Genomic DNA, 13,840 nt, shown 5'->3' with positions numbered 1-13,840 from the left:
CAGCTGGGCAGCATAGTATCTCTGCTGTGCTGTGCTCCATAGCTCAGGCATCAAGCAGCCCATCCCACTTGTCACCATTCCAATGGATGACACTCCCAGATACCACGCAACCCTCCACGCAATATTGGAGTCCATGACCTGTCTCCTCTTACACATCTGGGTCGTTCTATTCATCTAGTACTCTATACACACACTTACTTTTCGATCGATCACCCCTCTGCCGTATATTGCCGACCGCCATAATGTTGTTTCTTGTAATCTTACACCCTGCGACTCAACCTTGCAAGATTAGAGGCCGTTGCCATAACTGCCAGACCAGAATGACTGCCAAGAGGGCTGTGCTAACTAGTGTATGTCATTATACTATCGCGGAATGGTTAAGGCGTAAGTAGAAGATGTAATCTAAGTCATAACGTAAAACTTTAAGAGCTAGGCCTAAATCAAGGGTAATGGGCTTCAACAAGGTGTACCCGATGAAAAGGATGGAGATGCTTAATTACCCAACATAATATCTACCTGTAGGGGGGGTGCTATGATGCCGATTTAAGCTATATTTGCTCTGCTAAGCAAATGTGGATACATCTTCCGCTATATTCACAGCCTGTGAATGGTCTCAATCTGCGGATAATTTATCGCGCCATTGATACCAGGAATAGCATGCCTTGAAATCAAGTGTGGGCAAAGTCAAAGCTGTTTGTACCTGTAAACATCGCACGTATCAGAAGGATGCAATGCCAAGCGCAACTTGGCACAGAAATACTGTTGATCACGCGAGCAAATACCATTCCAAGCAGCCAACGTTCGCCTTACCCGAGACTAACGCCGACAGTTGCAGCGGTGACACTCTTGGCATCAAACCACTCATGTTTGGCAAACCTTGAGACTTTGGCATAGCCACACACGAGTCTTGGCGGTGCCTTGGCCAGTGAGCGAGTCAATGGAGCAACGACCAGTAACACCCCAAACGGCAAGCTTCAACAGTCCTATTCTAAGTTTGCCTCCAAGGTGTCTTGGGACAACAACGGGGAACCCAATTTGGAGTGATTTGCATGTGGATTAGCCATCATTCGAAAGACCTTCCGTCGGCGCCGCCGACGAAGATGGTGATAGTCCAAGCTTATCTCTGGACACGGTAGCATCGAGTGGGTTACACCGGCAGCGAGTGACCAAGGTTACCTACCTCCCTCTCTCTGAGACTGGTTTCGAAGATCGAGAGCTAGGGTGGAACAAGCCGCGGGAAGGTTCCCGCTCCGTTGGAAGTGGAGCTGTTCTCCGAATCCATGACAAAAGTGCCGATTCATGTACAATCACTCAGTCACCATGTTCACACTGCGACGAGCTCTTGGCTTGTTTGTAGTGACTCTAATTAGTCATTGTTGTCTCATGGTGATGCTATTTGACATACAACCTTTCCCCGTCTAAGCTATGCCAAGCCCCCTTTTGATTTCGTGTACATTAAGTTCTAGTAAAAATGGTATCAAGTGAAAGTCCCCGACCGGGACGAAGTACGATGCGCTTTAAAAATGAGGAGCGTTGAGGATCAGGCCCATGAGGACACCACCAAGGGTGCCAGCAACCGGGATGGTCATGATCCAGGAGAAGACCAAGAGACCAACACGCTGGAAGTTAACGGCCTTGAGGGTACCGTTGCACAGACCAACGCCGACGGTGGCACCAGTGATACACATGGAGGTAGAGACCGGCAGGGAGTACTGGGAGAAGACAAGGACAGTGATGGCGGCGCCCATCTCCATGGAAGAGCCACGGCTGGGAGAGTGGTAGGTGATCTTGTTACCCATGACTGCGAAGCGTTAGTGTTTGTGTGACGGCGGGAGCGAGAGATTATCAGTGTGTGCGACTTACCCTTCATGATGTTGTATCCGTAGGTGATCAGACCAAGGGAGATGGTGGCGGAAAGGACAGCAAGCTGCCAGACGGGAACGGGCGCCTTGGCGGCAGCGGCGTCACCGGTACTCCAGGCGGAGTAGATGACAGCCCAGGGACCGACCGAGTTACCAATGTCGTTGGCACCGTGGGCGAAAGAAGCAGTGCAGGCGGTGATGATCTGGACAAAGGAGTAGGTGTGCTCGACCTCGTTGGGGTACTTCTTGGCGTTGGCGTAGACGCGCTTCATGCGCTCACCCTCGGGGGTGCCGGCGATACCGGTCTGGGCGGCATGGATGTCGTAGTGCAGACCGTACAGGGCGCCGACAGTGATCATGGCGGGGATGCGCTTGATGACCATCTTCATGTTGTGAAGCTCGTAGATCTGACCGGGGCCCATGGGGTTGTCGCGGAGGGTGCGCATGGCCCAGCCGATAGGACCGCGGTTCAGGAGGAGCTTGGCGTGGAGCTTGGCCTCGCCCTCGGCCTGGAGCTGCTTGTAAGTAGGACCCTGACCGACCTCGGCGGCGGCCAAGGACTTCTCCTGGGGGATGTGCGTCTCCTTGGACAGGTGCGACTCCTTGAGGGGCTCGTCGTTGGACTCGGACGACTTGACGGACTCGTGGGAGGGGAGGGAGTGCTCATCCTCATCCTCCTGGACAACGGCGTAGTTGGGGACCTTGGCCTTCTCGGCATCGGCGGGGGCGGGGCGCTTGAAGAGGAGGGGGCCGTAAACGAAGTGCCACCACTTGAGGGTGTAGTCCTTCTTGATGACCTTGGCGTGGACGAAGGGGACGAAGAAGAGGGCGGCCAGGAGGCAGAGACCACCGCCGGTGCCGACGGTGACGGCGGCGATGTACCACGCGGGCTTCTTGCTCAGGCCCAGGTTGGGGGAGCCCTTGTAGACGATGGAGAGCGAGCAGATGGTACCGGCGATGAGGAAGAAGAAGGGCGAGGTCCAGACGGCCCAGGGGACGGGGTTCTTGCGGACGTGGACGACGAACTTGATGAGGCTGAAGATGATGGCACCGAAGCAGGCCGAGATGGCGGGGGCCATACCGAGACCGGCGAAGATGGCACCGAGACCCTTGCCGTTGTTCCAGCCCCATTGGACCTTGTCGGCGCCGGCAACGGCAACACCGACACCGGCGACGGCGGAGACGAGGGAGTAGGTCGAGGAGACGTGAGCGGAGTGACGGGTACACCACATGACCCATGAGGAGGCGGCGGCCAGGGCGCAGGTGAAGGCGAGCATCTGAACACCGGGGTTGTTGTTGAAGACGCTGTTGGGGATGATGCCGTTCTTGATGGTGTCGGCGGTGCGGGCACCGACGGTGATGGCGCCGAGCATCTCGAATATGGTACCGAAGATCATGGCCTGGCGATAGCTGATGGATCTCGACGACACACTGGTCGCCCAAGCGTTGGCGACATCGTCTGAGAGAAAGGTTAAACCCGAGTCAGCCAGCGTCCGATATTTTTTTTTTCTCTTTTGTCAAATGTGGCACCCAAAGTCTATTCTCATCATCGGCCAAATTGACAACAAGCGCAAGTGGTAGGACGAAAGACACAACTGAAAGACGGCATCGTAGACACAGTGAAGCATCTCATCTGAATAAACCAAGTCGCTGTCGCCGCCGCCGTCGCCACTTGCTGTCTTGTCCATTCCGCTCAGGGATCGAGTAGGGGGGGGTTGGTTGTACTCACTTGCACCGTTGTTGTATGCATCGAGCATAGCAAAGAAGGTGCCAATGGCAAAGACGTAGGTGTATTGTTCGAGCACCATTGTGACTGACTTCTGCTCCTTGGCTGTGACTTGAGCAGGTGGTGTTGTGGTCTCGAGTGATGAGAGAGAGAGAGAGAAGGGGTCTGTCTCGCTTTGCTGGGGATGGACACAGGACACTTCCAAGGACGACGGGAAAGTTTGAGAAGTGCGCACAATAGACCTTTTATGTCTACCCTTGGCAGGGTTGGGACAAGTCAGTCTGACAGATGTGGCGGCTCTCCTCGTAAAGGCAGAGGCCAACTCTGATTTCTGCATGTGTCCATCCATGTTAATGTCAGTGCCTACCTACAGGCCCTCCGTACATACACTACAGATACTGTCTGGACACAAAACGCCTCGCACCCCCCCGTGCTTCAAGAAGGAGGTGCATCTTCCACTAAGCCATACTAAGCATTTCCCGTGCTCTTGGCTGCAGCCTGGGTTGTGTCGCTTTCTTACATGGACGCCCCTCTCTCTCCCTCTCTCTACCTCTCTCTGTCGCCTTTTCACACCACATACCCAGCCTACCCTCGGAAGCATCCCCCATCCCACCCGTCAACCTCGACACTGGACGACGAACGATATGGCACCCTGGACGATGGATGCGATGGACCATGTAGGAGGCTTCCCAGGGGCCCACATACGGTTAGCGTGCCAAGATGTCGGTATCCCTAGGATGCTAGTTCTGGTCCCCACCCACCAAAGCTTTATTTCGCGGGCGAGAAGAATCTCTCATCTGGGGGAACATCTGGAGTTGACGAATCACGCCGCTTCAACTCTCCACGTGTGGCATCCGTTTGGCTCTAGTTGTTTGACTCGCTCCTCAACCCCTCCTTGTCCCCCTGTCCTTCGATGGTTAACGAACAAGTTATTAAGAGGCGTGCCAAGCCCTTTAGTCCCAACTTGTTCGTTTCTTCGGTAGCTACGCCGTCAAAGATGCACACGACTTTTTTTTTGTCTGTCTGTCTTTTTCTTTTTTTTTTTTTTTTCGAATTTCCTTTTTCGAATTTCCTTTTCCTACCAGTAGCCCTTGTCGACTGCCGAGGTATTGTTGTTATTGTCAGTGGGCGGCGAAACCCCACGCAAGAGTTGTCTCTCTTTGAGTCTCTCTCTCTCTCCAGGTCTCTCTCCCAGTCTCTCACTCGCGCGTCTTGAACCTTCGCCCGATTAACTTACCGATAAGGGTTCGCCTCTCCGGTCTACCAACATGGACACCGACGTCTGTCTTCTCCACTGGCACCAACAAGAGTCAAGTGTCTCTCCCAGAGTCCAGTCCAGTCCAGTCCAGTCTCCACGAACTAGGGGTCATCGCTTCCCCCCCCCTCCTCCACCCCCTCTCGGGCGCTCCTCATCTTCATGCTCCTCTTTGAGCTCCCCATTTGGGCCAGTCTTCCCCTGGAACCCCCCCCTCGCCGAGCCACTCGCGTGTCAGTGTGTCCTGTCAGCCATTCCCCGCCAGATCAACGTTGGTCTGATGTCTCGTCCACCCGGAATGCGTGTCGCGAGCACGTTGCGCAAAGTCTGTTGCCAGATGCCCTTTGCAACCTCGCAATCGGCTCTTGGCGCTTCGGTCCCCTTTCTGGTATAGCCCCGTAATGCTGCCGCCAACCTCCGGCGATGGACATGCCAAATCACCCAACCGGAGACCCGTATTCACTGATGTGCAGAGTCCAATGCGTTTTAGCTGAAGCCGACCCAGTGCCCAATCAATGCCATACGGCTAGCTAGCTGATGGTGCTGGACGCCGGGGGTGGTGACAACCCGTCCTGACGGAGAGAGAGCTGATTCAAACCACTGTGATCTTTACTAGCTAGTCCGTCCCTCCACTCGGTATCCCAATCGAGGGCGATGGTCCGCGCTGATCTGAACCGGACGAGGCCGATGAGACTCCAGTAACGCCGCGGCAAGCCGGAGGCGTGCGACTGCGCCGTTTTCTCTCTCTCTCTCTCGTTTACGACTTATTGGACGAGGGTGCCGCACGTGTTTGCTCTGATGCCTTTCAGCCGCAGGGACGACTTCGCTCCATGATTAGTGCGCAATCCCATTGCATTGAATTGAGCGCAAAAGGATGATGCCGTCGCAACTTTGAAAAACATCTGACATTGAGGGACTGACGTTGCTGACATTCTAGAAGTTCCAAATCGCCAAGTCGGGTACTCGATGCCAGGACGCATCCAAGACTCGCCAAAACCCCCAACCCACCGATCGGATCCCAAAGGAACGGCTGCCATGACATTGGCAGCCGGCTCACCACGAAACCAAGCATTTCGCCTCCCCTGATGACAAGAAGGACAAGAGTCTCGGCGCCCCAATCGCACACGGCGGCACAGCATGTAGATGCTGCACGCCACGACTTTTGGCGAGCAGGCGAAGAAGGGTTGGCAAAAGCTTGACGCCCTTCAGCTACTGCTCTCTCCTCCCCCCCCCCCCCCCCCCCTTTTCACGCTGAGCGAGATGAATGAGACATTCCCACTCCCTCCCGTGCTTCCATGACATCCACAGATGAACAAGTCCCCTTCCGCCCCCGCCCCCATCCCCCATCATCCCGGACTGTGAAAAATTTATCGGCGGACGACCCAACCACGCGGGTTCGACATCTCGTTTCCATCTTGCACATGCAAAGCCGATGCCAAAAGCAAAAGACTCAGCCGTTCCCGAACCCGTGTGAGAAATAACGACCCCCACTCTTTCGGCTGGGCCGCCCACCCGTTCGCCGCCGCCGAACCCACGTGCTCGATCCGTAGGCCAGGACTGTCCGTGCTTGCACAACGAGATACCACCACTACCACCACCACCAACAGCAAACAACGCCACAACGACGCCTAACAGGCCAAGCCGGCTCATTCTGGCTGGGCGATGCTAGTCGACGATTCCCTGAGGGAGGGGGGGGGTGCAAAACCTGATCCTGGCGTATCGGACAGTACGGGCGGGTGGAACGTAGTGACACGCCATCATGACTACCAGATGAGGTACACTGCACCCGATGCTGTACGCTATTGGGTCTTTTGCTGCAGAAGGTGCCGCATGCGCTTCGGTCTAGAAGGTCGCCGGAAATGCCTGTTTCTACGGGCAGGAGTGGCTGTTGTTTGGGGGGGGTGGAAAAACTCGCATCAGCAGTGACATTCTTTTTGCATATCCCAGACAAGTGACGCCCGAAGCCTCGCCACGATGGACACGAAACAGCCTGATGAAAGAAAAACCTTCGCCTCTTTCCCTTGTTTGATCCCCATTTCGTTTTTGCCCCTCGATGCCCATGACCACTCTGGATCAGCGGCCTTGCCGACTATGAAGGACATCTTCGCTGATCACAGCTGATCACACCCAGCGTCATGATCATGCTATCTGTCAATCAGATCCTCATGACCCTGGGTTCGTCGAAGGAGACCAAGTCACCCAGACGTCAGGGCTAGGCGATGCTGCTGCACTGCGCTACACAGGGGGGATCGCGAGACGGCGCACGACACTTGTTGTTGCAGGACGCACTCGCGCTCGTTGCTGGATCACCCAAGGGCCGCCGAACAGGGCTGCCATGCCTCAACATGCAAGGAAGGGTATCCGCTGCAGAGAGGTGTGAACTTTGGTACCATGTGCAAGAGTTGCATCGGCCCAGCATCCCCTTCCCGCCGTGCATGAACCGGCAGCCCACTCCTGTCGCCGGCAAACGGGGCCCCCCCGTGGCGCCGAGTGGGGCTCGGCAGCCGAAGTAGATTCGTGTCGCCGGTGCTGGCCGAGAAGAAAATGGACGGGAGCCAGCCCGTCAACTCAGACCTGCCTTTTGAGTAGGCATGATGGTTGTTGCCAAGTTTTTTTTGGGCCAAAAGTATTTCAAGGGGACCTGCATGCTTCACCCAGATGAGTTGCGGGCTTGTGCCGGCCGCACTCTGAAGCTGTATCGCCGTGTCTTCATAAACGTAGTTTTGGCAATGGCAAGGACCTGCCAAATATATGGCGACGATGCATGCTTTGAGATGGCTGTAGGTGACAAAGCTCTTGGACGAAGCAATCCTCGCCAAGCATCGTTCTGCTCTTGTCCCGCTTGTCCTCGCCGGTGGGGTGGAGGGAGGCATCTCACAAGCACTAACCTGCGAGGTTGCAGCCCAGCCGATGCGTATTGACGATTCTTACCGGCATCTAACCTGTCTGACCCCTCAAACAATAGCGCTTAGATCCCCGGAGGTAATTGTCGATGCAGTTGGAAAAGAAGCCGTCGGTTTTGGAAGCCAGTGACGCGTCTTGATGGCCTACTGTCGACAGACTATCGACAGCCCACTTGGGGAACCGGTTGTAGGACGGCTCTTTTGCACTCGTGAGTGGGCCTGTAATTTTTTGGAGGGCATAGTTAGAAGGAGAGCCCCCCTTACGATGAACAGCACAGCAGACTTCTGTTGTTTAGAGCAGTGGCCATGCAATATTCGTCTGAAAGTCCGGCGGTCTTGCGGCTCTGCTAACCCGGTTCTTGGGATATCCGGTGTCCAATCCAGTTAGCTGTCACGATGGGTATCCTGTGAAATGAAACCGATTTGGTATCCCCAGATGCCCCCAGCCTATCACAAGGACTACAGACCAGCGCAAAAACTTACCGATACCTCATGTCCGTGGACGGGTGTCAAACACAAGACAATGTTGCTCGTCGGTAGTGCGGTTGCCAGACGCCTGAATCGCTTCGGACAGCCGTTTACTTGTACGCTAGCAAGGCGACCGGCTCATTGTTGTGCCAGTAGTTCGACTTACGCATCGTGATGAATTCGTGCCAGGACAGAGACATGGTTCCCTTGGGGCCGTTCCATCGTCCCGTCCGGTTGCGTCTTTAGGAGTAAGCATCCGATTGCGAACCCTGGACGGTCTTTCCAAATTGCCATTCCGGTTCAATGTGAGGTAAGTCGTATCTTCTGATGTGATCTCTTGAGAAGTCCTGGCTTTGTAGGTTGCTTTGGTAGCATAGTTCGAGAGAGATAGTCGCTTCAGAGTGCCAGTGGCGGGCGCTTCAGACTCGGAAGTCGTAGTACTACAGGGTCCTGGTTGGTATACCGCATCCACGGGTTGGCTTCTTGAGAATGAAAGGTTACCCAGAAGCAGAAACCACTCCAGCATGAGTTGCTTTAGTCTACGACGAAGAGCGTTCCGTGAGGAAGGAAAATACTGGAGGCAACTTCGGGTCGGACATGCTGCTCGGTCCATGGCTTGTCATCGTGTCGATCGCTTTTAAGCAACACGAGCTGTATTATCATGATGTCGGCCTCGGAAGTAACGGTTACGACGCGTGAAAATTGGACTTCAAGTGTACCGGCCTAGACTCTGGCATTATCGGGTATTGCTTAGAGGGGAAAGAGGTCACGCGACACAGTTGACGCAAAACCTACAGCGTCTAAGAGGCGCGTTGTCGCCACCGGATCTGAACAAAAGCGTCTTCCAAGTCATCGAGTTATCTTGCGGGAAAGGATGATGTGGTGCAAATGCAGACCGTAGGCGGACGAGGCCTCCTCTCTCGGTCTTGATGCGTTATTTTCGAGTTCTCTCGGAGCAAACCAGGCCTATGCCCCAGTCGGTCTGGCGCCGCCGCCGAGTTCCACGAGCACGAATAATAGCTATCCAGTGAGTGACATGGCCTTGTGGCTCAAGGCGCGTAAAACGCCACAGCCAGCTGTCGCTAGTAGTGCGGCGGGCTAGCATAATGAAAAAAAACCTGCAAGCCTCGGTTGTGTAAGATGCCCATGTCGTTGCCAAGGAACGGCGAGTAACTGTCGCTGGTTGATTGGTGGGTGTCATTGCTGACTGTGGAGCGGTCGTCGCCGCCATCACCCAGCTGGGCCCAGATGGTCCCATCTGGACTCAGGTGAAACTGCTGCAAGATACTGACTAAGCCCGATACATGAATAAGCAGACACGTGACCGTGTCGGAGGAGTTTTGCAATGCGACCAACCAAATCGAACCAAAGTTTCCGACCGACCGACAAGACTCCAAGAGGCAGCATGTACGATGTACCTGGCATGATTCATGTCGCAAACCATCGTCCGATCATCGATTCGTTGGCGGCACAGCTGTTCGGCAGATCGTTCGCTTTCTGCTCGGGTCACACGGGAGTCCATGCTCTTTTGGGTGAGAAAACTTGGGAGGAATATTGCAAGGTTCTTGTTCTTCAGTGTTTATTGTCTTTTCTTTCTTTGAATTCGCACGCATTTCTGTACATTGAAACCTAGTTGCACCTTGCTGTTGACAATGCTATCAATCATGAGACAACTCAGAACTGACAGCAGACTCGTCTACAGTGAAAGCTTCGCTTCCCAGAGACGTCTCGGAGGATGATCCCAAGCTATGGCCCCTGAGCTCCCTACGCACAAGTTGTTTTGCTACGTCCTGGATCAGATACAGTCAAGCCATCGAGTAGGCTATGCTCAATTATTAGGAGAATTATATTGACAATTCGCAAGGTGCAACGCGTGTCAAATGACGGTGACGTAATACCAAGAAACGCCATCCCGCTGGACATGACATGGGTGTATGGATCGGACTCGGACCGCCGCCACGGCACTAGCTAGCTAACTGCCTTTGCCGTCCCGGCCTCCGATCTCAACGGCTTGCTGTTGGAGCTTCCGCTGCAAGGACATGAGAGTTGTCAACGGGATACCAGATGCTCGGGACCAGAATCTCCAAAAGGTTCAATAAGGAAAGAAAGAAAAACCCCTACCTGTGCGCGGGGAAGTGCAACAATGCAACGATGCAACAATGGTGACAAGCAGGCTGCAGCACCGGGTTCGGAATCGGCTTCTCGAAGCTGTGGCCGTGTTGGACTTTGGGGGTGAGATTGCCTGCCAACTCGACCAAGGAACTGCAGGCCTCCTTAGAGACTCTTTCGATGATCACCGTCACACGGACGAATCAAACCGTCTCTCGGGGGCCGTCCAGCAAAGCCCACACGCGTCTAGTGAAACATCAGCTGCAGAGGTGAGGTCAGATTGCTACCTAGGACGAATGGGGGGGGTCTCTTTTCCTGCCTCCAACTTCCCCCTTCACACCAATAGCGGCGTCTTCACTCCGCCCATCGAATGCCATCCTTCGGGTCATCTTTACATCGAGACCCACGGATGGCTTTGCCTCAGGCCCATTAACTGCCGACCCCTTGACGTGACAGACGTCCAATCGCCATCTCAACCCACTCGTGCTTGTTCCCACTCGCACTCACATGATGCCCGGTCTCCGAGTCGTCGATGCGGGTAGAAACAACCCAGATATCTACAAGTACTTGCCAAGGACGCATTGCGAACTCTCCAAGCTCTCCAGTGATCCACCTCGTCCTCGTCGACTGGCTCCCCCAACTTTCACCCCGCACTTGAGACGAAGCTGGATGGAGACACATGAGCTTCCCCCCCTGCGACTTAGACCACGACGGTTCGGCCCCCGCACTCTCTCCAATACCCCAGACGAGCCTAAACCATCCCCCCCCCATCATGTATCTGATTCAATGGTGGGTGTGGTGCTCAAGCCGGAAGCCATCCGTCTCACGGTACTTGACTTTCTTCGCGAGGGTCGCTTGCCATGCTGCCAAGGGTGGCCGTGCTGGTCTTGCTTTCGCTGCATGGCAACATCAGGCTCGAAACGACCGAGAGTGAGGCCGGCTCGAGTAACTTAAGTACAAGCTTTCGTCCGACCCGGCTTCCCCTCGTTCCAGTCTTCCAGAAGAGTCCTGCTTGCTCTTGGACGCGTCTCACCAATTAACTAATCCGTTCCCTGGTGCGCCAACGCTGCGGTCCAACGGAAAACAAGTAGTCTTGTACGCCCCTGCCACTGCCTCCTCCTCCTCGAGAGGGCTTTGACCTTCTCACATCCTGCAGTCCCCCGGCCTGTGAACTTCGCCAGCCAGCCTCTTTCGTCTTTCCCACAGACACGACAAAGTACGACTAGCCGCCTCGATCACGCTTCGCAAAATGGGTGTCAAGGAGTTCTTCCACAAGCGGTCGTTGCGCCAAAAGGACGACGTGCGCACAAACGCCGCCGAGCTGACGCTGAAAGAGTCCATCTTCCCCATCTTTCTCGTCACCATCCTGTTCTTCCTCTGGGGCTTCTCCTACGGTGCGTCTGCTTCCTCTGTCTATCCAATCCAGCTTCCACGTTACGTCACAGGATTGCTTACTCTGCTGCCCTGCCAGGTTTACTCGACACTCTCAACAAGCACTTCCAAGAGACGTTAGGCATCAACCGAGCGAGGTCTTCCGGCTTGCAGGCTGCATATTTTGGGTAACATTCCTCCAGGCTTTTGTGTTCAGCTTTGCACATCCGCCCGGATAACACACCGACTTGCTGACCCTCGGTTCACAGAGCCTACCTCATCGCCAGTCTCGGCCATGCCGCGTGGATCCTGAGACATTGGGGCTACAAGGCCACCTTCGTCTTCGGACTGTTCCTCTACGGCCTCGGCGCCCTCATCGCGATTCCGTGCATCATTGCCAAGAGCTTCGGCGGCTTCTGCGCCGCCATCTTCATCATCGGAAACGGCCTCGGTTCTCTCGAGACGGCCGCGAACCCGTACATCACCGTCTGCGGCCCTCCCAAGTACAGCGAGATCCGAATCAACATCTCCCAGGCCTTCAACGGCATCGGCACCGTCGTCGCCCCCGTCATGGGCTCCTACGTCTTCTTTGCCTTCGACGACAAGCGCGCCCTCGAGAACGTCCAATGGGTCTACCTCGCCATCGCCGTCTTCGTCTGGTCTCTTGCCATCGTGTTCTGGCTCGCCAAGATCCCCGAGATCACGGATGCCGACATGGCCTTCCAGGCTTCCGAAACTCACGCCACCGTTGATGACAAGCCCTTCAGGAAGCAGTATCGTCTCTTCCATGCCTCTTTTGCGCAGTTTTGCTACACTGGCGCCCAGGTAGCCATCGCCGGGTTAGTTCGTTCCGCAGCATTCCTACGGAGATCGTTATGCTGACCGACGTCGCTGTCCAGCTTCTTCATCAACTACGTGACCGAACTCCGTCCCAACACCGACAGTGCTCTCGGCTCCAAGTTCCTCGCCGGCGCTCAGGCGGCTTTCGCGGTCGGTCGTTTTGTTGGTGTCGGTATCATGCACTACATCAAACCCCGCTGGGTCTTCCTCGCCTTCATCTCCAGCTGCATCATCTTCATCGCACCCGTCATCACCCAGGTGGGCAACACTGGCATGGCGCTGCTCTACATGGTCTTCTTTTTCGAGTCCATCTGCTTCCCGACCATCGTGGCGCTTGGTATGAGAGGTCTTGGCAGACATTCGAAGCGGGGGAGTGGTTTCATCGTTGCTGGTAAGTCACGTAACGCTACCGAGATCGTCCGAACGACTACTTACCTCTCTCCAGGTGTCTCCGGTGGCGCCGTCGTACCCCCTCTTCTCGGTGTTGTCGCTGATGCCAAGGGCATGGGTACCGCCATGGTCATTCCTCTCGTCTTCTTTGTGCTGGCATGGTCCTACGCCTTTGCCGTCAACTTTGTTCCCAGATACCGCAACATCGCCGACGCTTTCAGCGCTACCGAGGTTGGCATTCGCCCGACTGACGCAGATGGAGAGAAGGGCAGGGTCGAGGCTGTCGAAGACAAGCAAACCAAGAACGCCATCCCCACTCTTCCATGAGCCATCATGTTTTCAGTTGTACCATGTCAAAACGGAGATTTCGTTTGATTATGCTTATGATTATGCATCGAGATACCATGTGGTTTATTTAATAAAAACAAGACTGCGTTGGAACTTAGGTTCATTAGCCTTTTTACATGATCGACGTTCCTTTATTCTTTGAGCTTCGAAGAAACCCCAGAGTTCTTGCATGTCATTTCAACGGATAATGACGGCTCTCGTAAAGTTAAGTGAAGTGAACGAAGACTAAAAACATTTAGCCCTTGATTCTCCATCATAGTAGTGAGCATGGTCATCAGCAGCAAAGCCAGTAGAAACCAGAACCCTATGACTGGACTATTTCCACTGTTCCCGAGCCATTGACGTTATATCTAAACACTTCAAAATCTTTATTGATAGACTGATACAATGACTTGTTGATGTCTCCACGAAGCCGTCCTGGATCCTTGAAAACCCATTATTGTAATGGTGATATCCCGCGACGACCATTCTCGCACCAGGGCATTGCTCTGGCTGCAAGCTTCTTGGCCTCGTCTTGAATCTTGTCAGCAACGCCAATCTTCAACGACGACGGTAATTCTTCTCAAAT

General features: G+C 54.6%; 2 protein-coding genes across 2 annotated transcripts; one reads left to right on the top strand and one right to left on the bottom strand.

Annotated features, from left to right (window-relative positions):
- Positions 1–1,517: 1,517 nt before the first annotated feature.
- CH63R_10991 (Phosphate transporter) lies at positions 1,518–3,937 on the bottom strand (the record flags this gene model as incomplete). The annotated part of the gene is made up of 3 exons (XM_018305965.1): positions 1,518–1,801; positions 1,864–3,321; positions 3,592–3,937. The coding sequence occupies 3 exons, from the start codon at positions 3,935–3,937 to the stop codon at positions 1,518–1,520; spliced, it is 2,088 nt and encodes a 695-aa protein (XP_018155389.1).
- A 7,635-nt stretch (positions 3,938–11,572) lies between these two features.
- CH63R_10990 (Glucose/galactose transporter) lies at positions 11,573–13,251 on the top strand (the record flags this gene model as incomplete). Its single annotated transcript, XM_018305964.1, has 5 exons — positions 11,573–11,717; positions 11,795–11,882; positions 11,964–12,533; positions 12,594–12,925; positions 12,980–13,251. 5 exons carry the CDS (start codon positions 11,573–11,575, stop codon positions 13,249–13,251), a joined length of 1,407 nt encoding a protein of 468 aa, XP_018155388.1.
- Positions 13,252–13,840: the final 589 nt, after the last annotated feature.

This window comes from Colletotrichum higginsianum (genome assembly GCF_001672515.1).
Source record: "Colletotrichum higginsianum IMI 349063 chromosome 7 map unlocalized unitig_7, whole genome shotgun sequence".
Lineage (NCBI taxonomy): Eukaryota > Fungi > Ascomycota > Sordariomycetes > Glomerellales > Glomerellaceae > Colletotrichum > Colletotrichum higginsianum.
The sequence above is the reverse complement of the archived record's forward strand: the minus strand, read 5'-3'. Positions and strand labels throughout refer to the sequence as shown.